Below are 25666 nucleotides of genomic sequence, written 5' to 3'. Positions count from 1 at the left end.
GATTCTAAAAGAGGGGCCAATTATTGTCAGGTGTCCATGCCTAGTTATGCTTTCAGGTCCCCATCAATGAAGGAGCGGTTGTTACAACCACGGAGGAAGAAAGCGGCTCATTCATACCCCTTTAAGACGGAGAACATTTCAGCGCGGTTGACAGATGGTGCTGTGGGTCAAGACGTGAAGTCAATCATCTGCTGAAAATATCATTTGATAAATTCCCCTACTGGTTCAAAACTACGCATTAACGAACGTCTACATTTTGTCTGTTTGAAAATCCAAAGCTCGAAAAATAAAATAAAAACCTTCCCCCAAACCTTCCCTGCTGTGTACCTGACCTTCTGAAGCTCACCGCAACAAAGCTAGCCAGCGCCACCACACACGGCATATGACTATGAACCACCACGTGGTCATGAATCAAAACACAAACAAACAGCATATGGAGGTGGGGGGGCAGTGCCCATTTGGCAAATTACAGAGCAGCGCTGAAGATGCACCACTGGCTTTGTGCAGAAATCATCAACAGAAGATGATTCTGTGTGGCTGCGGCCTTGGTTAGCAGAGGCTGGAAGGGAGGCTTGATGATCTCACTGGGTGAAACAATGGAAAATGTCTAGAGGGCTTCACAGGTCATGAAACCAGTCCCAACAGCTCCAGAAGACTGAAGAGTAGAGGAGATGGCCGACACTCATACTAGGTTGACCTTTTAAAGAGACTTCAGGCAGTGTTAATTTCGTTGACGAATAATTTTCGTCATAGTTTTCGTCAACGAACCTTTTTTCATGACGAAAACGAGACGATAACTAAATTAAAACTATACGAAGGGATAAAAACGATGACGAAATTAAAGGACATTTTCGTCAACGAATAAAAACGAGACGAAAATATTGTCCAGCGACGACATTCAATCAGACCTGATTTAGTTTTGTGAAAGGTAGGGATAAGTTAAGAAGAGATCCAACCGTAACTACTTTAGCGTACACGGAGAGGCGGGACAAACCGGGTAACCATCCAATCAGAACTAACGTCTTCACATCGCGCAGAACCCGTTAGGACAAAACCAGCGCGTGAACTGTGGTCACTCATGAAATTAAACTCGAAGTTAACTCGACAATGTCAGCAGGGAGAAAGATGAGCGGCGATATATGGACACATTTCTCCTTTGACTTTGAGAAAAACAAGATGCTGTGTAAACCATGAGGAATGATGATGTCGGGACAAATACGACAAATGAAACGACATCTGCGGGCTATGGCATTGTTTTACGGCGCCCAGTTTTATATAGAATGTAATATGCATTGTTCATAAACTCCATATGTTTTCAGGTAGAGCGGACCTACTGGTCATCAATGTTTTGTTATTGTTATGCTCAATAACTATAAGTTCAGGTCAATAGAGTTGTTTGGAAATTTGTTTTTGTATATATTGCACATACAAAAAATAATATTCTGTAACTGGTTAATAAATGTTTCATTTTGTGCAAGTGTATATAATGACTACTACACCATTTATATTTTAGTCAACTAAATTATTTTGATATTATTCGACTAAATTCCAATGATAATTAGTCGACTAAAACTAGACTAAGACTAAAAACAAATCAATGACTAAATTATGACTAAAACTAAATTACATTTTAGTCAAAAGACTAAGACTAAAACTAAATCCAAAATTGCTGTCAAAATTAACACTGACTTCAGGGTGACGGGCTCCACGCCTGCTTATTGCCTCATTAATGTGATGGTAGAATCAGCTGGCAAGGATTATGGAGAACACCACGGTAAAAAGCTTAGTCAGCACAAGCATTTAAAGCGTTACAAATAATAAGTACAAATGACATTTCTGATCATCTCAACACAGTGACGCTCAGAATCAAATGGATAACAAGATAAACGGATCTCCTGTCAGGGAAGTCCAAAAGCAAATGAACAAACAGATAAAACGAGTGAAGTGAAGGTTCTCGCCTGCACATCTGAAGCTCTGGGCGGTCAGGCCTTTCTCCACAGCCAAGCAGGTGAGGATGCTGAGGAAGCTGGTGGTGACGGACTGACGTTTGGTCCTCTGGGCCTCCCTCTGCCGTCGCTCGCGGGCCGGTCTGCTCCTCAGCAGCACGCCAGGGCCCGGCGGCTGCCCGCCGTCGGTCGGCGGCCTCTGGGCGGCCACGGCCGTGCGCAGGGCCTCCACCCAGTCCTGGGCCTTGAGTTCGCCTTCGGCGCGAAGGCGGAGCACCTCGTCGGGGAAGACGGCCTGGAAGCGGGCGCGGCCGCCGCCCTCTGCCTCGTCTCGCTGCACCGCCAGGCAGGAGGCGAGCGTGTACTGGGCGACGGGCTCGGAGACGGGCCCCCGCCCCTCCGTGGGGAAGGCCCGCAGGTGCGTGCGGCCCAGCACGAAGGTGAAGGCGCTCCAGTTGTTGAGGTCGCTGAGCTGGTGCAGCACGCCGGCCTTGAGCACGTCGGAGCAGCGCCGCGTGAACAGAGGCAGGGCCGTGGGCCGGGGCCGCGGGGACGGGGAACGGGGGGAGGCGGGCGGAGCCCCGTCCGGGCCGCGCTCTCCGGGGTGGGCCGGGTCGGCCGGCGGTGGCTCCTCCCCCTGCTGGTGGGCCGGGCGTGCGGCCTGGACGCGCTCCCACAGTAAACGACGCCACTCTAGCGCCTCCCACTGGCAGGGGGCGCGGAGCTGCAGGCGGGTGCTGTTGAAGAAGAGGGCCTGCAGCACGCGGCCGTCCTGGGGGGGCCCCACGCCCACCGCCTGGCAGTGAGACAGCGACAGGGCGGCACACAGCTGCCGATTGCCGCTGCTGTCCAGGCTGTAGAGGCGAAGCTCGCAGGGCGTGAGCTCCACGTGACAGGTGGACCAGCGACCCCACACACCCTCCCTCTGCTCCAGAAGACCCTGCTTCACCAGGCTGGGGCTGCTCTCCTTATTGGCTGAGAAAAGAGAGAGAAACATTTAAAAACATGGATGCTAAGCATTAGCATTCTCATTAGCAGAACTACTGTTCTACAAAAACAGGACCAAAGGAAAGTTTGGGGCGAGAGATTTAAGAGAGAAATTTACGCAAGAGAGAGTATGTGGTACACATTTCATGTCTTGTTCAGGAAATATCAAGTTAAAGTTGGTCCAAGCTGTCTCAATACATTAGATTAGAACATTAGATTCTATATATATATATATATATATATATAATGCAGAAAGTTATAACATCAATAAGATGTCTTCACAAAATACTGATATTCAAGACCATTTTTGTGTCAGTCCACTGTCAACCGAAAACAAGGAGGAAGCCACATATGAAATGGACAGAAGCAATCAATCAATCAATCAATCAATCAAATTTTATTTATATAGCGCTTTTTACAACAGTTGTTGTCACAAAGCAGCTTTACACGTGTCCGATTCCGAGCAAGTGAGCAAGCCAAGGGCAACAGTGGCAAGGAAAAACTCCCTAAGAACATGAGGAAGAAACCTTGAGAGGAACCAAGACTCATGGGGGGAACCCATCCTCCTCTGGCCGACGCCGGTCACCACAAGCAAAACTGAATCACAACTGATATTCAAAATTTTTAATTAAAAAATCGAGTGCAATCTAGTGACAAAAATGAGAAAATAAGTTTATTTATTAATTATTCACTATGGACTACATTATATAACTGGAAACTGTAATGAATGATTATGGACCGTCACTCCGACAGACTGCATGATGGTGCAAGACACAAGCCGATCAGCGAGTGCTGCATTACAGTCTCCGATTTCCTTCCCAACAACTACATCATCGTGGTCATCGATAACACTCATCCTCCACCAACATGGCTAATAGGGTTCCTGTGCAGCTGAACACAACAGCAGCCTAAACGAGGCTGCGTTCGGGCCAGGCAGCAGGTCCAGACCCGGTTTCACGTTGATGCCGGTCTCCACGGGGACGTCGGCCGCGATGCGCCTTCCGACCGAGCGATTCGTCTGCGAGGCGCGCGGACACCCGCGCTGGCTGGTGACGGACGATATTTGGCCAGACGATATCGGCTCGTCGGCCGCGCTCGCGAGTGTCGCCTGTGACCTCAGCAGGAAGAAATATCATTGTTTGCAGGGCCACTGTGCAAACAAAGCTGCCAGGCGCGAGCACTAATCTGAGGCACTCCCACAGCCCTTCCTCAAGCCTCCCGCTCCTCTCTCAAACATCCCGCTTTATCTCCCTTCCCCCCGCCGCCCACGGCACCCTTCGCCCGCACACTTCCTTGGATGGGGCACCGCTGGGCTTCCTCTCGGGCCGAAGGGCCTGGAAGGGTGTTTGGAACCGGTGCTGTACACTCCTGAACACTCGCATCAGACAGAGGTCAAATGGAAGGATATTTAAAAGCTATTTCCCCAAATGTTGTTGTTAAGGCTTATCTCTGGCGAAACAGCCAGACGTGCACCTTCCATACCCGCGGACCACTTAACGGCCCCTCCCATCCAAACAGACCTGTGAGCTGGGGTAACTGTGGCTTTAGTAGAGGGGGGCAACGTCGGGCGCCCAGGCAAGAGGCCCGCTGTGCTTCGGCACTGGGGGACCCCATGGTGAATTGACCCCCCCCTCTCGGAGCTTCAAAGGGGAGTTCAAGTTCACGGCCATGGAAGGGGTCACTGCTCATTTCAGGCTAGAGGAGACGTGAGGCGTACTGACACGAGTCAATTAGCGAGTCCGCGCTGAGCTGACGGCAAAGCAAAGTGCCACAAAGTGTCACCAAGTGACAAAACCTTGACGTGCGGAATATTAAGAAAGTGCCACGCACGGAGACTGACCGTTAATATGTGCCAAGATCACATGACTCTTAGTTGTTGAAGCATGCAGTGAATGAGCTCACGGGCTTACCAGGTAATGCGAGCACGAACTCTTGGCTACCAGGCTCTTTATTTTCATCATGTTCTTGGAATTACCAGAATCGGAGCAACCATTAATTTTAGCATATGAACACTGATTGATAACGATGTTATTGAGTTCATATAATTAACTGGCGTCATTGAACGACCAATAAACATGCAAATAAGTAGGCACGTTCCATTGTGTTCCTGTCAAACACAAGGTGTCCTGCTTCAGGGCTGCTAGATCACAATTAGCACTCTTGTGTTTTTTCAATTACGCTGCCACCGTATGCCTGATTGCCTGATACAATCCTTTGTGTCACACAAGCTAGCCTAACTGCATGCAGTGGAACCAGCAATCAAAGCTGACTTCCTGTTAAAACCACCAACCACCAACACGGCCACAGGAGACGGCCTGAAAAACTAAAATATCAATCCTCACTAAAGGCTGTAATCAAACGAACAAAGTAAGAGGTCACGTGCCGTGATGATAAATGGTGTCTGAAACTTTGGCTTGGAACCTCTGGGGATTTTGTACTGGGGGGTAAAGGCTGTACCAGTAAGTAGGTTTTAAATTCTGTAGCCAGTTGAAATAGAAGACTTAACTGGGAATTAAGTCCCAGTTAAACCAAGCCAGTCATAATAGGGTTTGACATGTTTAATGTCCCAATAAGAGGGCTTTAGTAATGACCACTTGTAGCTTAGGGGACATATTTACTTAAACGGAGGCAACATATAGCTTGCATTTTTTTTCCCCTCACATTTGGAAGGTTCTATTGCAGTCCATACGGACATTTAAAAAAGGGAACTGAAAAACTACATTTAACAGAGTCTTTCCGACGAAGCAGTTACAAAACGAAATGGCACAAGGGCGGAGAGAGAAGACGAGGCTCCGCCCCTTCCCAGTAATCAACAGATCCATCAACATTAGAATCTGAAGGAGCCTATGCAAATTTGTTAAAGTCCCCCAGGCCCTGGCGCTGCTCGGTGTGGGACACTAGGACAGGGCAGCTTACCAGCACGTCAGTGTTCTGTCTACCCCCCACCCGACAGCTCGAAACTACTGCAAATTTAACACGCAAACGTGACGAGCGCTATCACGCAGGTGTAAGGACACGAACCAAGCGAGTGTGTCTTTAATCTGATGGCTATACTTAATCAGTTTCGTCTGAATGGCTGAGCAATGGACTAAACCAACCCAATACATTGAAGAAAGGTGACACTGATTACATCAGCAGTGAACCGCCCCATACTGTGCAATTACCTTAATGAACACAGGCCGGAACTGTAATGGTGAAAGAGGAGTCCGTGCATTCTCCGCGCTCGGGCCGCCGTCCCGCCTTGCTGCGAGCTGACTAATACCTTTTCACTCGTATGGTAATCCTCTTAATATCGGGGGTAATTGGGACTCACTCTTTCACAGCACAGTGCCTATTTTGCCACAGAATTGCATTATCCCACTATTACCTTCTTTGTCGAGGATCCCTTTCAAATTCAGATTTGCGGCTCGCCCAAACAAATGAACGCGGGGACAAACAAACAAACACGCGCGGAGCAAAATCAGGCACTCGCGATGGGGAAAACCGCTAATCCAATCTAATCAGCTTAGCCCCCGTACGCCACGCCGTGCCCGATTTCTCATTCTGTGGTAAAAAAAGGAAACAATCGAACTGTTGCAAGCAGCAGGTGAGAGACAGTAAACAGAACTGCAAATATTACAAAGCGCAGGTGTGACGGAGGAGGTGATGACAGGAGGGGGTGGAGAAGGTGAAGAACAAGGTTGGAGACCACCAACCAACAGTCATCATCCCCTCACTGAGCAGATATCAGGTAGCAAATCATTACAGTGCCATGAAACGAAACAAGAAAACTGCAAGAGTGCGCTCAGGTCAGTCGTTTTACAGCGAACTCTCACCTTCCCGCTGATCGTTTAACGCCATGTTCTTGAGCATGTTCTTGTCCACCGCCGGCACGCCGTTGTCCATGTGCGTTCGGTAGTTGACGTCTGAGCGAGATCTGTTGTGGCCCTTCTTGAAGCCCCCGCTGGTCGTGCTGGTGGAGTTGTTCTCCTTGGTGTGAGCTGCCAGGTCGTTGGTGGAGCGGGCCCGGTTCCTCTTCCCGTTCCTCAAGCCCAGCACGCTGAAGGAGGAGGTCTGCTCCGCCCAGGCCAAGTTGTGGGCTGATATCTCCGCTTGCTCCCCAGCCAGGAGTCCCCATACTCCACTGGAGCTCAGCTCGTCCAGGGCAGAAACCTCTTTCAACTTGGGTGGCCGCACTTGACGGTCGTCCGGCCCGCCATCCAGGCAGTGCAGGTAATCCTCCGTGACCTCGAGGGCCGGACTGATGTCCTCAACCTCCAAGCCCTCCATCACCTACTCAGGACGCACACCAGAGAGGAGCAGACGGGTTCCTCGTGTGCGGGGGAAATAGAGGATCCAGACGTCTCAACACAACACAGATGTAACATCTGCTGTCCAGGGCCCAAGAGAAAAACCTGTGGCTCCTCGAACGCTGGAAACCCTTCCAGGACAAACAAGAGATCCGTGAAACAACACCGTCAATCTGGGCGTGGATGAGAGCGGCTTACTGCGACACCAGTCACTGTCTGTACTGAGCAAGAAAAAACAAAAAAATCCAGTGAGCTAAGAATGTTTAGCAGCCCGCAACAGTCTCGGCACTGTTCAGCCCGTAGAGTGCTTCGTCATCAAAGATTACTGGACATCAAAGATTCAATTAAATCAGCAGGCATCAATCTCAGTGACTGAACATGAGACGTGGTGGGCAGAGCCAAAGGTCCAGGCATCAACATCCTGTAAGAAAGCGAGACCAAAACATGTCAGATTTGCTTGCAAATGAAGCTGGCATGTTGAATGAAAACAGAACATGACTTGCGTAACTTATGAAGACCTTGGCATTATCAAGAAATGACTACAGACACTGCAACAAACTAGAGGTTTCTCATGCCCAGAATATACGTTTTCTATCAACAGGTAACAACAACAACAGCCCAGCTTTGCTAGCAAGCCTCAGTCGTGTCCTGGTTTAGTTGTTTGACCTATTCCAGTTGTCCCTTGCACCACCATCTAGACAACTAACTACCTGAATCAACGGAGAACATGTACCCGAGCTCTGATGTAGAGACACATCCTGAGGAACTTGGGTTTAGATGTGGAGATGAATCGCGTTTACTTCTTCTGACTGGACTGTGCAGAGGTGAGCTTCTCTGGTTACTCCACTGAGCATCTCTTGCAGTCATTTCTTTTCATGCGATGCCGCTTCCTACCCCGTCTCGCCACGGCAACAACACCCACCCCCCCACCCCCCTCCTGCACGGGCATCTGTTTCCTCTGCCTCCACTCTGTGGCTAAGGGTCTTTCACTTGTCTTAAGGCCGTACATTATTTAGAGGGCATTACATCACCTCTGGCCAATGCCAGATGAGCAAACTCAGCATCACTGAGGGTGTGTGTGTGTGTGTGTGTGCGCGCGCGACGTGGATTAATGGATAAGCGTGAGCTTATGGAAACCGCTGTAGTCCAGAGGTTTCTACATTGTTCCTGAAAACACGAGGAGAGAACACACCCCTTCCTGCCACAGGCCACCTGGGAAACACACAGTCACCGAACCCCCACAGCCAATGAGGTTACACTGTAGAAGAAACCCCGATGCCAACCACCGAACCAAATCACATCCTGGGAGTGAAGAGATGACGCAAACAGAACCACAGCACATCCCTGCCCAGCACCGGACCCAGCTGGACCGAACTGGACCCAGCTGGACCGAACTGGACCGAACTGGACCCAGCTGGACCCAGCTGGACCGAACTGGACCGAGCTGGACCCAGCTGGACCGAACTGGACCGAACTGGACCAAACTGGACCCAGCTGGACCCAGCTGGACCGAACTGGACCGAACTGGACCGAGCTGGACCGAGCTGGACCCAGCTGGACCGAGCTGGACCGAGCTGGACCCAGCTGGACCGAACTGGACCGAACTGGACCCAGCTGGACCCAGCTGGACCCAGCTGGACCGAACTGGACCGAACTGGACCGAACTGGACCCAGCTGGACCCAGCTGGACCGAGCGGAGCCGCACAGGCCCACCGATAATCCACTTTGACACAGCAACCTGAGGCACAGGGAACGTCTCTCTGCTTCTGACGCGCAAACTAAACTAACAGAACGCATACTGCCTCCTAAGTGCTTTTGGCTCCTTACAGGCTGCTTAATAAGCTCGGTCCAGAGATGTTATTTACGATAGGAAAATAAGAATCACAAGAATGTGATTCAGTTCACCTACGATCACATATGAATTTGAAACCATAACAGATGTTTTGTACAGAATTTTGTCTTCATCCAGTCCTAACTGGCTAGCAGGTCTTAGGGTCGTGACTCAGCAAAACGATGCCAGTGCTGATAGACTGTAACGACAGGCTACACAAGCAGCATTTACTCGTCCAGAAACAGCACACACCCTGAACACTGCATGGGGGACAGGCGTGAAAACTAGGATCGTGTCCATTTCACTAATTTGATCAATTCATCATTTTCTAATTAGGCTAGTACAGTTCAATTTACTTTTGGTCAAGCTCTCAAATAACAACTTCATAGAACTTATACCAACATTAATTACATATGTAGTGCAAAGAATTTATACTAATTGGAAGTGACTGACTTCAACTTTCATTTAAACAGTTGCCGAACAAACTAGCTTTAAGTAATCAGGTTTCATATTTCATATTATATTAGGCTACATTGTATGAATTGGTTGGGTTCAATACCACCATGTTTTATGTTGTTTTGTGTTGCACACTAATGTTGATGAGCAAGGTTAGTATTTTGTTGTATATAAACATGCAATAAAAACAGTGTGAAAACAGAATTAGAGCAAGAACAGTCCAAAAGAACTAAATAAATAAATAAACTGATATTGTCAAATCACACTTTCATACGTGGTCCTAGATCAGATGTGTATACACTATGACCATGACCCAAATCGTTAGATCAGAATTCATGTGGCCTTTTGCTCTTAGTGTTGTTGTTGACATTCAGTATGTGCAGCATGGCAACAGAAATAATGGAGGAGAGAAACAGCCAGTGGAAAACAACCAACGCTACCCGTCTGCCTGTCCTCCTGTCTGCCTGTCCTCCTGTCTGCCTGTCCTCCTGTCCGCCTGTTCTCCTGCCCGCCTGTCCTCCTGTCCGCCTGTCCTCCTGTCTGCCTGTCCTCCTGTCTGCCTGTCCTCCTGTCTGCCTGTCCTCCTGTCTGCCTGTTCTCCTGTCTGCCTGTTCTCCTGTCTGCCTGTTCTCCTGTCTTCTCCAACAAGTGATCCAAACTGACAATGTCAAATTCACGCTACAAGTCTCATTGCTCAATTCCAATTTTCTTGCTCAGATCTTGAAGGTACACATTCATAATTGCATGACCTATATCTATATAGATATATATCTATCTATATCTATATCATGAAGGCATCCGTCTCCCTAAATGACAAGCAGGTGCACATGTTGACGTGTTTTTTGCACCTGCGTCACTAACAATGAAAACTCACCAATTAATGAAAGTGATTCACATCACAAACAATAAAAAACATATTTGTGAGAAGAAGCAAGGTATTAAAACCAGCTAAATGGCTGGCGTGGCATTGTGATGTGGAGTACGGCAGACAGAGCTGGACATGATTAGGTCACGATCGAGCCAGATGGGCAGCTTGTGCCGTTTCGCAGCTACTGTAATCACTGGTGTTGACGTCCTCAGTTGTACACAAAGCTGATCTAGAACCACATACAAGTGAGACAAACCTGATTTGAAAAGACTCATACATGAGTCACAAGTCTGAAAAAGTCAGACTTGTGTCACATTAAGGAAAAACATTGAAGTGTTACAAGTCACTTCGGGTTGCAAATGTAGTTTTTTTTTTGCTGCTCACACTGCCAACCAAATGACAAATGTGCGTCACATGTAGAGGGAGGTGTTGGATTTGGGTGGCTTTTACCTGCTGTGTGAATTTAGCCCGTGTCCCATCTTTTTCAATGCACAACATGTGATAGCCACAGCATGCATCACTGGAGTCAGTTGGCCTTTATCGATACAGCATCATAATCGGCTGAATTTTTTTGAAGAAAAAACAAAACATAAAACAAACTGTTAAGTAAAGTTTTGAGTTATTCCAGGACTGTGATAACATCCACTACACTGCCAGTTTCGCCACTACGTTGAGTGGTATCCACAACCCAAAAAATATTCAATGTTCATCCTATAGTCCAGGACAGGGATGAATGAAAATCCCACTTGGAATTAGATTTTTTAAAATCTCTAAAAATGAATCTGAAATGTATGACGTGTACGTGGGTATTCCTAGGTAATTTCTTCATTTAAACTGGCTACTTTAGAACATATATTCTGTCAAGAGCAGCTGTTAAAACGTTAGCTAGATCTTTTAAAATATAATTGTGTATTTAACTGTTATGGTGGGTAACTAGACATGACACAATTACAGTTATTCTAACGCAGTACTGGGTGGTTTCCTCCTGCTTAGAGAGCCAGTGGCGTTTGCTCAACTAGCATGTCACCCCACACAGTAACTAGTAACTAGACAAATAAACTGTGTTTATGACAAACACACAGTGTGTCTGTGTGAACCACAGCGTGTGAACTACCAGCTGGTGAACTAGCCAAACACTCATAATAACAGCAAAACAGCAGAAAGCCAAACATTAAAGCACTTAGCTAGCTAGCCTTCACCCTACAGACTGCGTAGAGGAAGTAACCAGCTAGCTAGTCGGCTAACGTGGCTAACATCTAAACTAGATGGACATGGTAGCTTCATGTGATGTTTAGCTAATGCGCTAACCTAATGACTTATATACAGCCGACAGAGCAAACCATGCTAGCTAGCTAACTAACAGTATAAACACAGTTAGCATGCTAGCTAACTAACTAACAGTATAAATCCAGTTAGCATGCTAGCTAACTAACTGACAGTATAAACACAGTTAGCATGCTAGCTAGCTAACTAACAGTATAAACCCAGTTAGCATGCTAGCTAGCTAACTAACAGTATAAACCCAGTTAGCATGCTAGCTAGCTAACTGACAGTATAAACACAGTTAGCATGCTAGCTAGCTAACTAACAGTATAAACACAGTTAGCATGCTAGCTAGCTGGTTGGCTGGTCGTTACGTAGCTACATCCTTGAACGATGACATTTCGTTTTCACGAGAATAATGTCCAAAGAGCACATTCCAGTCTTATTTAAACACACTAGATCTACACAGTGCTGGAAGTGGCACGAAGACAGTTGATTCTTTTCAATATTTACACAGTGTGATATTGTAAAACAATGACTCACCTGTATCTGTTTACAAACTGTCATACACTGTTCCGACAGCACAAATGTCTACCGGCGGAAACCTAAGCTCCCCTATAATAGTTCCGCCCACGCTAGACTCATAACACAAAGATTTAACCTAGCAGCATATGAATATAGAGTGAGGAATAGGTGACATTTAAATAAAGAACTTCCCATCAAAGGATTTTCACTAAAGCCAAAAAAGCAAATGTTAATGGAAAGAAGTTTCATATTTCAGATTAACCACAAACACTGATAATTATTGTTATGCCAGTAGTAAGTTATTTAAAGACGTTTGGCTACATTAGGTCAGAACCAATTTAAGTTGCAAACATTTGTCTGTGACTGGAAATACATGGTATAATGTATCAGAGTGGAAGTAAGGTTGCTGGCTAATAGGCCAAAAGCAGCAACACTTGAATCTATCCACTAACCGTTGTCCAGGTCCCTCATGGAAAAAAGAAACATTATTCAAGTCTCCTTCAAGCCACAGAAGGAGGAATACTGTAATTATGATGGGAACGGGGACCGGGACCGGGACCGGGACGGGGACGGGGACGGGGACCGGGACTCGCCTCAACCTGGGAACCCCCCCCCCCCACATCCCCCCATCCCCTTTCTGTGCGCTGATTGTCTTGACCCATTAGAAAAACCCTCCTCTAATGGAGGAGGTGGAGGGCCCTGTTAATGGCCTCAAATAAGTTCCTCTCTATGCTATTGTTGCAGGATAATAGCACTGCGTGGCTTAGCTGCAAATCTGAAGATGCCATATTGGGAATGAGCCACACAGAGCATGTGAGCTCATGCTAAATGCTAATGCACAACTGAACTCCACCTCTGATTCTAGTCTTCTCACTCTTTTTTGTGTACTCTATTAAGGGAGTCAGTGGTCAAGTCACAGGCATCTCGACAAGCGGCAAAACTGAGAGGGCAAATGGTGAAATGAATGACAAATACCGGCATCTTTGTGGACTTTGGAAATGAAATATTTAATGAGCATTTGACACAAATACATGCAATTAAATTGGTTTTGAGTGGTTTAAGCCTATATAATAAAGCTTACACATTATAAACCTTATACCTGTTTGACCGAACCATCATAACTGTTATATTTCATTGCAAGTCAAGCAGACATCTTATATCTGTCAATGGCCACATAGTTTAGAGTTTTACAAGAAGAAAAAAAAAGAAGAATCCCTTTTAAATTCATCAGATGTCTTGCATTTGGACAAATCAAAACCAGTATTGGTTCTAAGAATATAATTAATGGACATTATTAACTTCATAACATTATTATTAAGTGCATGACTAATGAGTCAAATATTTCTTATTGCCACCTTAGGAGGATAATAATCATAACAATGATTTGATCTTTTTGACATGTTTGGCTACACTGCAGGTGTAGATATTGAGGAAACACAATATTTGATATTCTTTACAACAATGTATATTGCACACAGAAAAATTAGAAAGATTTCTGAAGATGTCAGAACAGAACAGGACATGTGCACGCTGACTTACACCCTTGCTGTGCTCTAATGCTGTATGCTAGCTCTTAGGACCAAAAGTAAGTAACGGTGTGTCCAGATTACAGTTCAGCACTTTATGACTTCCTAAAACCCATGTTCAAATCACACATGTCCTATACAGCTGCTCTGAGCCTACAGAATGGGAGACCAGAATAAGCCATTGCCTTCAGCAAAAAGACTTTTATGTATTACTTTATCTCTTTGGGATTTATTCACGCACATAGTCACTCATTTCTCTCTCTCCCTCAGGTTTCTTGACCCAAACATCTCTCCTCTCTCTACACCCTCCACCCCCGGCTGTTTGCGCGCTCTCTCTGTATTTTGATTACGTCCTCCTGCACTGATGACTAAATTATGATTGGGTTTAAGGATGGAGGGGCTTTCATCTGCCCAGTGCAGCAGCACGCTCTCCTCTCCAGCACAAAAGGGCCCGCTACCTCTGCTCTGCTTGCTTTTGAAGAGGAGAGTGCCTATGCCGTCCCCATGGAAACCACCACTCGCTTTACAGATGGAGAGAGAGAGAGAGAGAGAGAGAGAGAGAGAGAGAGAGAGAGAGAGAAAGATAAAATAAGGACCACAAAAGTAAGATAAAAAATAAACCGGGGTGTTGGTTATCATCTTAGGGAACTCTGGATATAGGCTGTTTAGAGGTACCATTGCTTTTGACTAGATGTTTTAGCATTACCAGAATAATAGATTTTGTTTTTGAGACAGAATGATGATCACTGCATCATTTTCTGAGTGACCAGAAAAGAGTGAGTGACCCCCCCCCCCCCCCTCTTGTTAATGAAAGTCTCATCACACCTGTTGCTGTTTCCATCTGAACTTCCCTCTGTGACACAGCACGGCTGCCAACATCAGTCCGGGCTCGCCACGGTGCTGCAGGCTGAACTAGCAGAACCAGCAGCCTTATTACCGGGCCGGTCCTAATACACTCGCTCCATTCTCACGGTGGGGCCACATACCCACTTTCCATTTCATTTTAATAATGCTCTCCTCGCAACAGCACCACAGCGGTCTCGCTGAAGAGCGGACTTCCAAACCCAGTCACCATTCTTACAGGAAGAATCCAATTTTGTGAGGACAATAGCAGCTGTGTGAGGGGGCCGATATCTCTCCTCCGCTCCTGGGAGTCACACCACGGCCACACGTCTCCTCCTGCTCTCCTCGGCCCTCAGCATCACCTGCTCCAGTTCGGCTGTCCTAGCTCATCTCATCAAGAACCCTCACAGTAGTGTGTGTGGGCACCGTCAGTACACCCTTCACGCCTTTTGTGATTCTGTGCCACCATAAAATAGATATAAATTGGATATTGTAAGCAATGAGATATTGGAGCTATTCTGGGTGCATTCAGAGACGCACCACGCCCTGATTTGTGTTTAGTTTTTTAATAAGTGGTTTAGTGTGGTTTGCTATGGTGGCAAAAAGACAAACGCATGTCAGACTGCGTGATTGATAGTTTCTTGGAGATACAAACTAATAAACGAGGAGGACTGTGAATCTGTCAACACAAACAAACGCACTTGAAGCGCAGCAGTAACGAAGAGTAATGCCTGCAGTGCCCCCACCTGGACAAAGGCAGTCATTACAACAACGCCATTAGCAACAGGAGGCTTTCCTTCTGAAATCAGACAAGAGTCACAAATCATGGTCCCACATTTTATTAGGCACAGCCACATGATACAAGGTCTTGAAAACCGTAATAAAAGTGTGTTTAGTAAGTAGTGTTCACTTCGACTGTCTTTCACTGGACGGACTTTGTAGGTGTGAAAAAGGACGATGACCCGACAGACACGTAAGGCAACTAGTGTTCAAGTACCCTGACACAAAATGGCTGGAAGAAGCCCTAGAGTTTATTGGCAAGTGACATAAAACACGTTCTCTATTGTTTATGATACTAGTGCAAAAACAGTATTAAAACAATGCTGAGGATTAAGTGTAATGCTAGTTTTTCATTTGTTAAATTAGCAATGTGATTTAATAGTGTAACTAAACAGATGAATAGGGTCAAGACTGCCTGGACTACCCAGAATGCCATCCCTAATGCCCTAAAGAGACACTTTCATACATTCCACCTGAAAGTATGCCTGAAGTAATCTACTTTCTGGTGTTTAGTGGTACTGTCTCCTTGGTTGACTGCTAAATCAGGAGAGGAAGTGGGCTGTGTCTGTGGATTAGGGTTGGAGATCTGAGTGTGTGGCCAGTCCTTGGTCGGTAAGAGGAGACGGGGAGATGGATGGTGTGGGTGTTCCCGGCTACGTCTGGTGGATGGAGGATGGGTTCACAGCTTGGCTTGGCTAGAGAGCTTGACCTTCAGGTTCTCCGCCAGCTTGTCCAGGAACTCGAAAGTGTTCAGGAAGTCAGAACGCTGCACACTGCAACAGGTGAGGGAACGAGAGACACGCGTCAAGAGCCGCTCCACAGACACCACGGCGTCCGACACGTATGGATACATTCTCAGCCTTTCACTGTGCAAACAGTCTTCAACTTTTCTTTCCCACACCGATGGAGCAGTGTTGAGGCGTCCAGGCTCTTGTCACAATTAAAAGCTGAAAATCTGTCTACGCTCCACCTCTTGTTATTCTAAACCTTCTGTTGCTTTGTTGGAAATATCGAAGAGAGTCTAATTATTTACCTCAGCAGAACAGCCTCTAGTTTACCACAAACTGACATGGCCGGAAACACTGAGATTCTAAGGCCATTTTATTTCCTCTGTTGTAATTTACTGACTGAAGGAACAGGACTTTTCATAGATACTCCAGGAGCTCAGAGAACCAGAGTGCAAAGCTGGTAACTGAAGCTTCAGAGAGCAGGACCAGACCAGAACCATTACTGCACCGATTACTGCTGGAGTGCAAAAGATTCTCCCATGACTCTGCAGGGGTCAGTATATAGTTAGATTCCCTCCAGCTTTACTGAGCGTCCAGCAAGCGTGCGGGGGCAGTAGAGCCAGACTCACTTGGCCAGGCCCTTGATGCAGATGGCCAGGTCCTTGGTCATGAAGCCGGCCTCGATGGTCTCCACGCAGACGGCCTCCAGCGCCTGGGCGAACACGCGCAGCTCGGAGTTCTGGTCCAGCTCGGCCCGGTGCAGCAGGCCCCGTGTCCACGCGAAGATGGAGGCTGTGGATGAGTGAGAGGTGGATGAACACCGCACGCTTAGGCGAGTTCAGATCGGAGGTGTAGCGTCTCGTGCGTGTGGGCGTGTACGAACGTGCACGCGAGCGGCTCACCGATGGGATTGGTGGAGGTCTCCTTGCCCTGCTGGTGCTGGCGGTAGTGGCGTGTGACGGTGCCGTGGGCCGCCTCGGCCTCCACCGTACGCCCGTCCGGACACACCAGTACGCTGGTCATCATGCCCAGAGACCCGTAACCTGGGGGCAGGGGAGACACCGGCCAAACTGAACACCCGCTTCGAGCGAACACAGAACACTGGGAAAGGACGATCACAGGATTGAGGCTCGCTGTCCTTGTTGGTAATCAAGGCGCGCTTGATGAAGGAGAAAACGTAAAGGGTAAGAGAAAGACATGGAGGGTAAGAGAGAGATTTAAGGATGAGGGCAGAGAGAGGAGAGTGGATGTGTGTGTGTGTGTGTGTGTGTGTGTGGGGGGGGGGGGGGGGGGGGGGGTGTTCAGTCCTACCCTGGGCCACAGCGTCTGACTGTACGTCTCCGTCGTAGTTCTTGCAGGCCCAAATGAAGCCGCCCTCAGACTTCATGACCTGAGCCACCATGTCATCAATCAGTCTGTGTTCATACAGGATGCCCTTTGTCTCGAACTGAGCCTTGTACTCCCTGCACGCACACACACACACACACACACACACACGGGGGGGGGGGGGGTGTTTCTCATGTCAACTTCCAATTCCATAGTTATTCTCATCATGAAAACTCAATCTGGTCATTCGCCTCCTTTCTTGTATCTCTGTATGTAATGGGCGTGTTGGCTTTGGTGAACAGTAGTCTTACTTCTCGTAGATCTCCTGGAAGATGTCCTTAAAGCGTCCGTCGTACTTCTTCAGGATGGTGTTCTTGGTACTGAGGTAGAGCGGCCAGCCTTTGGACAGCGCCATCTGGAAGGAGCTGTGAGCGAAGTCGCGGATGGACTTGTCCGTGTTGTACATGGCCAGCGCCACTCCACCGGTACCTGTCAACGAGCCCAGGTGGGGGCGAAGGCCCGTCAGGAGTCTGCCACCACAGCCTGGGGTCAGAACCGGCTTCCCAGAACCACCAGATAATAGCGTAATTGCCCCGGGCCGTTTGTTCATACGGCGTACGTGGTCGGAAGCCCACAGAGTTGAGGGCCGCTCGCTCTGTTTAATGATTAACTGATCCAACTAACAGTGCCGTGGGTTTGACTTGCATCACGCTGACCCTTGGCTCCACGCGACTGTCCAAACGCAGGCAAAATTCATATTTAATTAGCCCATTATTTGCACATAGAGAAGTAAGGGCACAAACACATGCAGAGACTCACAAGGTAAACACAGTGCTTGCACAAGGTGCAGGGTGGACTGCACAGGGATCAAACCTGCGTCACGCCCTGCTGTCGGACTGTGGTAACTTACACGCACCACAACGGGAGAAGCACGTTCAGAGGAAAAATACAGTATTACATCGCAGCAGTGAGCTGGTTAACTGGCAACTATTACAACATCTGCTTTTAGTGATGAGGCAAGACGCTGTGTCAAAACAGCACAGACAAACTCTTCTGCTGAATCACATACCTTGGAAATCATGGACGACATACTTGAGGGGAGTTTCTCCATCCTTTGGTGTGTAGGTTATCTCCACCCTTCCAGGGCCGGGCACAACAAAGTCGGTGGCTTTGTACTGAAATAGGATGGAGGAAACAGGGATGTCAGGCAGGCAACCTGTGGAGTGACTGTTGTCTCAAAGGACAAGAGTGCCATCTAGTGGATGAATTGTGTTTCTACTCCGATCTCAGCAGCTGCTATAGATCATTTCAAAGATCAATAAAGAACAGTATGGTAGAGTTACCAACAAATACAATTGTCTTCTGAATAAATCTCTCTTTTCAGTGACACACAGCAAGCTGAAACCAGAAGTCTCGATCTCTGTTGGAACTGTAATCTTCCACTTCCACTATAATCTACTGCGGCTTTTGTCCTTACATAATAATAATAATAATATTTATTTATTTGTATAGCACCTTTCATGCATGAAACTCAACATGCCTTATGGAATAAATAGAAGAAAACTAAACAAAATGTAATAAAATGACAATTATTAAAATAGGAGACAACAAAATAAAATAAAATGGCAAAACTATTAAAATTAGAACAAATAAAATGTAATTAAGTAAAATAATGTGACAAAGTAATAAAATAATTAGCCATTGAAGTTCCTTAACTAAAAACAGATCTAAACAGGAAGGTTTTGAGACACTTCTCGAAGCTTTATAGAGATTAAATGCCTCTGAGCTCCTCAGGAAGAGAGTTCCAGAGCTTTGGGCCATAGTGGCTAGAAGCACCCTCTCCAATCTTTAACCGGGTTTTAGAAATCACCAGTAGATTATTGTTTGAAGACCTGAGAGACCTGACTGGAACATATCCAAGTCATTTCACTGAGGTAAAGTGGAGCAAGGCCACGAAGACATTTAAAAACCATCACCAGAACCTTCAAATCTATTCTAAAGCTGACAGGTAACCAGTGCAGTGAGAGGAGTGCAGGTGTAATACGATCCCTCTTTCTCCTGCGGGTCAGGAGGTCAGCATTCTGAACTCGCTGCAGGTGGGAGCTTTTTGGGAGAGCAGATAAAACAGCATTACAATAATCAAGCCTTGATGTGATAAATGCATGGACATTTCTCTGGTCTTCCAATACTGCTTAGTCTCTGAATACACGGTTTGTTCTTGCTGGGAGCTCATTTCTTGAGAACCTCTAAATAGTTCAGCTTTTTTTTTTTTTTTTTTTTTACATAAATACTCAGATGTTTGAGAAAATCAGTGGCATGTACATCTCTGACTCACTCATCCTGACCCAGGCAAGAAAGATGGCTGGACAAATTCATCCTTATCTTCTGAAGTGGCACCATCAAACAGGATTGTTGCAGATATGGTACGAGCCTACTTGTGGTCTCCTAGAAGAACCACGCCTGCTGCATCTGGCTGCTTGCTAATCTCATTTGGGGAATAGCGAGAATTAAACACAAATGGCTGGACAATATTACGCAAACTGCGTTTTGTAATTTCCACCAACAAAATGTCTGTCCATATTACGGTCCCAGATGATAATCTGGAAGCTGCTTACAAGCTCACTTGTTCACAGATGATAATCTGTAGAGAGACAAAGCAGCCACCTTGTGTGATCCACCTTGGCTGGTGCTGTTAAGCAGCAAACCAGCTGTAATCCAACTGTCCCAATACAGCCACCTTCCACTTCTTGATGGTGACACAACGTTGTGAGTTCTCCATGTCTGGGGTGATGCGGTTCCTCTATCAGGACCGTGACCAGCGGACACGCAGGACCCGGTCCCCAGATACTCGGTTCATTTTGATGCTGCATACAGCTGGTTTCTGCAGAACAGCTCCAGGCTGTGAGGTCAAGACCAAAGGACTGGATCAGCAGGGTGACGGCCGGGCCAGCTCCTGGTCCAGGCTCAGCACAAAGGCTGCGTCAGAAGAGTCTCAAACACATACCGTATGGAGCAAGCTACATGGGTTTTGTAGTCCAAAGGGCACCGGGGACCACATACTGACTGAACTTTGCCCATCTGTTTCAACAGAGAGGACTCATTCCATGTCACCCCATTTTTGACGAAACCTGTAAGGTTGTTTAATTGGGGGGAGGGGACGAAGCAGTGAAGGCTTTATAGAACCATTTACATGACTAAAAGGAATTACACATCTTAAAGAAGAGATGCTCAAATGCTAAACACGTAACTACAGCTCACATAGATCAGTGAGCAATATACTGTGAACCTCAGATACTGTATATGAAGTGTATGAGTCTGAGCTCTAAGAACAGGCTGCCACAGGTACATTCATGTATTTATTTTGTCTAACAGAATGTCCACTTTTAACTAGTGGACAAACTCGCTGCCCTCTTGCTGTAGGTCGTGTTATCGCGAGATGAGACTAGGGGCGAGAACGCGAGCTGCGCTGATCACGAGGTTAGGACACATGGACACGGTGCACACTCACTCACACGCGTTTAAACCAGTGACCGTATATATACGGTCTCTGGTTTAAACACTCCTGTCTCCTTATTGTGTAGTCACACTGGTAGTACTTTCACATTATATGTACTAGAATCTAGTGTAGCTACAAGACCCGAGTGTATTTGGCACTCATCTTGATTTGACGTAAATTGCAGACAAATAAAAAAATATATTATAACCCGTTTCCTCTTCAGACTAACGTTAGACTAATAAGGTTTCATATATTTACTCAGAATAAAAACATTTCACGAGAACACGGCGAGGATGTGAAAAGCGCCATCAATGCACAAGGCTCATTTATTGAAGTAATTGAACGCGCAATTACAACAGTCAACGGTAAGGAGAAATGTGTAAACGCACGGAAGAGGGACTGGTTGGGCCCATTAATATCAATGTTCAATAAAACTAAATATTGTGTTAACGTCTTTTATTTGTAGGTAATTTCTGCCAGCTACAATCACGTTTAATCTTGTGGAAAACAATGCGCAGGATTGACGTACAAAGTGACCAATCACAAGCCGCTATTTAGGCACGACGTATAGTGGGAGGGAATCATGACAATGGTGCCACAACATAAACAGTCCGTCGGGAAACCGATTGCCGGTACAACGAGGCGTTATGAATGTTAAATCGCCCACATACAGCTTTCATTTACCCCACGTGAGCCCCAGCGATGGCTCACGTGGCATCACTTGATCTGATGTCACTGGCAGAAGGACACGTGCAAACAACAAAATCACATGTCTCAAAATCCCTGGTAGCTATTCATAGAGTTAGCAAGGCTTGAAATATAGGGCCTTATAATAGCCTGACAGGAAGTAAACAATGAGGAGTCAATTATTATGAACCACTTTCAGCAAAACTCTTGAATTACTTTTAATGATTACATACTATGGATGCAAACCCCGTCAGGATCATATACCTTGAAAGGCTCCTACTATATGCAACTACTCGCCAAGACTGAACTTCGCTGGAACAAAAAAATCTATGACTCACACTGGACTAGTACCAAACGATACACAGGAGTGTGGACAGCCAATCGAATGCAACTGGCTGAATCCTGACGGTGTGGCCAGGTTAAAGCAATACAGCAATCGCACTCTCAGACTACGTGTGGGTGGAGGTGGTCTGGGATTACTCCCTGGGGAGTATAGTTCAGCGGCTCTGACCTGATCTCCGTGAGCATGTCTGCCGATGATGATGGGTTTGGTCCAGCCGGGGACGATGCGTGGGACGTTCTTGCAGATGATGGCCTCCCGGAAGACGGTGCCACCCAGAATGTTCCGGATCGTTCCGTTGGGAGACGGCCACATCTGCTTCAGCTTGAACTCCTCCACCCGGTTCTCATCGGGCGTGATGGTGGCGCACTTGATGCCCACGTTGTAGCGCCGCACGGCCTCCGCGGCCTCCACCGTGACCTTGTCATTGGAGGCGTCCCGGTTCTCCACGCACAGGTCGTAGCTGCGGGGAGAAAGTGTGCGTACGGTCAGCGCACGACGAGGTTCTCACATCCTGCGCATCTCATTTCTACAGAACGCTCCCGTAAAGCCTCACGCCAATCCATTCACAGGCCACTTTCAGAAAGCAATCGGCCACGCTCAAGTTACCACGCAGAAAAGAGAGCAAAAAAAGTGATAAACGTTTCTCCATCACACATTTGTTCATTTTCGCTTTTATTAATGTTTATTTCCAAGGCCCTTCTGAGAAGTTTCTGGGGCACTTCTTCATATGCAAATGCATAAAGAAAGTGCAGTCTATTCAAAATGCGTTTCAGTGTGACCAGCATACTGAGAGTGAAATCACGCTCAGTTTCTCTAGAAAACCAGAGTGAAAAGCTAGTTTTATATTCCTTCAACTTTTAACCATACAATTTTGTCAACAAATCAATGAAAATATAAAAAAATAAAACCAAAAGAACAAATTTCTCATTGATAACAAACAGCAAACCACAACTTTAATAGCTGGCTCACTTGTACATTTGGTATGTTGGTATGTGCCTACAATGAAAACACACACACAATGCTTCTATACTGGGTGTTACGGTCTTCACAGCCAAACAAGTGAGCTTAGGTCTTCTCTTTATGCAAACAAGCCCATCCATCACAAGAACCCAGAAGGGCTCTGGGAGAAGTGAGATTAGATGCATCAGATACAGTTACGCTCCTTACCATGCGAGAACTATGAGGAACATATGGCTGGTGAGCTCTTTGGAGTTCAGCCTATTGTGTTGTGTTGTGTTGCTGTAACCTTTGACCCATTTTCTCTGCCGCCGCCGCCACCACCCCCCCCCCCCCCCACACACACACACACACACACACACACACACATATACCAGGGGCTGAAATAAAGTGCTTCAGGTGGCAGTAGTAAAGACATCAAATGAAAACACATCAAATGAGGAAAACGACTGGACAAACGTTCCTCCATTAGCTACATCAACAACCCAGGTTGTCTTATTCAAACCCAGACTTATCCAGCAGGAGGACACCAGTTAATAGATAAGGAGGGGAGATATTTGGGCAAACGATAAATGGTGTGTTCCTTTAAGCACGGACACGGTACTGAAATGTCCAAGTTCATGCCCTTTGTAATACAGAAGTCTCATGAAATAATGATCTAGTCTGATCTGGTCTACATGCTCCAGCTAAACATCTCAAATGGACACACCACCTAAAACTGGCAGTGAAATGGTAATCAAAGTTTAGATAAAATGCCCGTCAAATGTTAAAATCTCACGGCTCTCCGTTATAATCGACTAGCAACAAGCTCACAGTGCGCAGCAGAGTCCCTCAGTTCGGTGTCAGTAATATAGCGCGTGAGACACAGACGCTTCGATGTCCAAAGGTCGGGCGCACGAGGGCGGGTGACATCAAACAGGTCAGACATCCCACACAGTACCGCCATTTTAAAAAAAGTCTGTTGGCTAAACTGGCCACACAGTGCATACCTGGACGTATTAAAAGTCCATTATTGATTCATTTTCTATGTACGAGTGGTTTTCCTGAATATCAGTTTCGACATTCGTTTTCTAAAGACCTTCTCATTTGCTACTATGAGTAATACGTGTGTAATAATATCAAAAAATTAGTTCAAATGATGAGACAGTATAACTGCTCTGAGATATCACCTGAAAATTTAACAAGGAGCTTCGCCTGGCCTGAAATAGTTGTGCCTCAAAGTTTAGAAAAATCTTCACCATCCCGCAATGCAGGTTTATAGAAGCCTAGTCATTGTGAATGCATTTCAACGTTACAGTATTATTAGTCAGGCATTATCTTACACAGCAATATTTTCACATGCACAGTCAAGTCTAACCTGAATAACACCCTTAAAGCTGAACATGTCAACGGGAACATTAGGTTGTAGAGCATGTAATGTTCTACACACACACACGCACTGAAGGTCTCTCCTTACAGCTCCAACACGTACCCACAGGTCCTGCGTCAAAGGTCTTTCCCCCTTACACACGTGTGGACATGAATGAATGAATGAACACACACACACATGCGCACAAACACACACACACGGCCACTCTGACCTGTGTATGTCTAGCTCCAGGTATGGGAAGATGAGCTTCTCCTTAATAAGTTCCCAGATGATTCTAGTCATCTCGTCTCCTTTCATTTCCACAACAGAACCGGCCTTGATCTTCTCAGACATTTTGGTACCTGTAGGATAATCCGGCCACACTGGTCAAGGCATTTAAACACCACTCAAACAGGACTTCTCACAAACAGAGACAACTGAATGTGCTTCACACAAACAACAACAATGTCACATACAAGAAAATAACAATTCAGCTTCTGTCATCCCGAGGTCGACCATCTCAAGAAGGCCTCAAAATAAACAGTGGACAGAGAGCAAGCTTGGTTGTAGGCCCCATTCAGAGAGATGCTGGTGTAGCTGAAGTGGCACCGTGGGTCCATGAGGTGCCTGGACGGGTCGGGGCGGCTGGTGCACCAACTCCCCGCATGCCTGTTCGCTCCTGTCACCAAACCTCACACCAAAGAACACGGACACACACACGCACTGAAGGTCTCACAGCTCCAACACGAACCCACGGGTCCTGCGTCCAAGGTCTGGCTGTTTTACAGATCATTTTCACCATGATCGTGTCCTCCCATAATAACCTGAGTTAATATCACACCGGCCGCCTGACAGACGCGCAACTTGTGCGGCACACAGAGGGAAGTTGTGCGGCTGCGTGTATTACAGCTGCTCCACAACCGACTGGTTATGCGGTTCGTTATCATTCATATCTTTCATACCTTACAATGAAGTGCGGGCGACAAGGAAGCGGTTGCCTGTCTTACACGCCGACTTCTTCCTTAGGGCGAGTTGATAAGGCGGCTCTGTGTTCACCGATCTGAACGTACGGTGAAGCAGCAAACACGGAACTGGGGGGCGCTGGTGAGCAGACACGTCTCCCTTTCCGCCTTCCCCTTTACTCCGGTTGAAATCTAATATTCCCTACAATAATGTGCAATTTTATATACGACGATAGGATTTAGTCTTATGGACAAGCGGCAACTGATGCGATACCCGTGATCATGACTAATATAGGCCCTATCACCAGTGGACTTCTTAGTTTAAAAATCCTCTCTTAAAATATTATTCTACACGAAAGCTTGGCTAATAATTATTGTTCTGCAACAGGTATATACCCAAATTAATATCAGGTTAAAAATGTGACAAAAGCAGCCATAACCTACACAAGAAGGTCTAAGTTATATTTCGTTCGACGTTTCGTTCAGCCACTGAAACTCAGCCAAC

At 46.6% G+C, this 25666-nt stretch overlaps 2 protein-coding genes across 3 annotated transcripts in view; both read right to left on the bottom strand.

The window, feature by feature from the left end:
- plekhm3 (pleckstrin homology domain containing, family M, member 3) overlaps positions 1-12256 on the bottom strand; it is a 34670-nt gene extending 22414 nt beyond the window's left edge. The window contains exons 1-4 of the mRNA XM_077001467.1: positions 12184-12256; positions 10828-10938; positions 6749-7643; positions 1959-2921 (exon numbers count right to left, since the gene is read on the bottom strand). Coding sequence (XP_076857582.1) covers positions 1959-2921; positions 6749-7202 — 1417 coding nt within the window. The 5' untranslated portion in view covers positions 7203-7643; positions 10828-10938; positions 12184-12256. The remainder of the gene's footprint in view (positions 1-1958; positions 2922-6748; positions 7644-10827; positions 10939-12183) is intronic.
- Positions 12257-15357: 3101 nt separating this feature from the next.
- On the bottom strand, positions 15358-25330 carry idh1 (isocitrate dehydrogenase (NADP(+)) 1). Of its 2 annotated transcripts, XM_077001464.1 has the most exons (10): positions 25162-25330; positions 24676-24890; positions 24432-24561; positions 22063-22354; positions 18438-18543; positions 17680-17857; positions 17354-17505; positions 16945-17085; positions 16672-16834; positions 15358-16087 (listed from the first exon to the last, which is right to left on the bottom strand). In XM_077001464.1, exons 2-10 carry the CDS (start codon positions 24716-24718, stop codon positions 15994-15996), a joined length of 1299 nt encoding a protein of 432 aa, XP_076857579.1. In that variant the 5' UTR covers positions 24719-24890; positions 25162-25330; the 3' UTR covers positions 15358-15993. The 2 variants fall into 2 exon arrangements, with proteins under 2 accessions (XP_076857579.1, XP_076857580.1); XM_077001465.1 differs by lacking the exon at positions 24676-24890 and having other exon boundaries at positions 25162-25327.
- Positions 25331-25666: the final 336 nt, after the last annotated feature.

Source organism: Brachyhypopomus gauderio, chromosome 4 (assembly GCF_052324685.1).
Source record: "Brachyhypopomus gauderio isolate BG-103 chromosome 4, BGAUD_0.2, whole genome shotgun sequence".
NCBI classification, from domain to species: Eukaryota; Metazoa; Chordata; class Actinopteri; order Gymnotiformes; family Hypopomidae; genus Brachyhypopomus; species Brachyhypopomus gauderio.
Note: the sequence above shows the minus strand (reverse complement) of the source record. Positions and strands in the feature narration are given on the sequence as shown.

Bases quoted from the DNA above. Each gene is read 5' to 3' on its own strand.
- idh1 (XM_077001464.1), bottom strand. From the start codon at position 24,718: ATGGTCGACCTCGGGATGACAGAAGCTGAATTGTTATTTTCTT. The intron at 22,355-24,431 runs GTCAGAGTGGCC...TTCTCCCCGCAG, and splicing joins CTGGAGCTAGACATACACAG to CTACGACCTGTGCGTGGAGA. The intron at 16,835-16,944 runs GTGAGCCGCTCG...ACTCATCCACAG, and splicing joins GACCTCCACCAATCCCATCG to CCTCCATCTTCGCGTGGACA.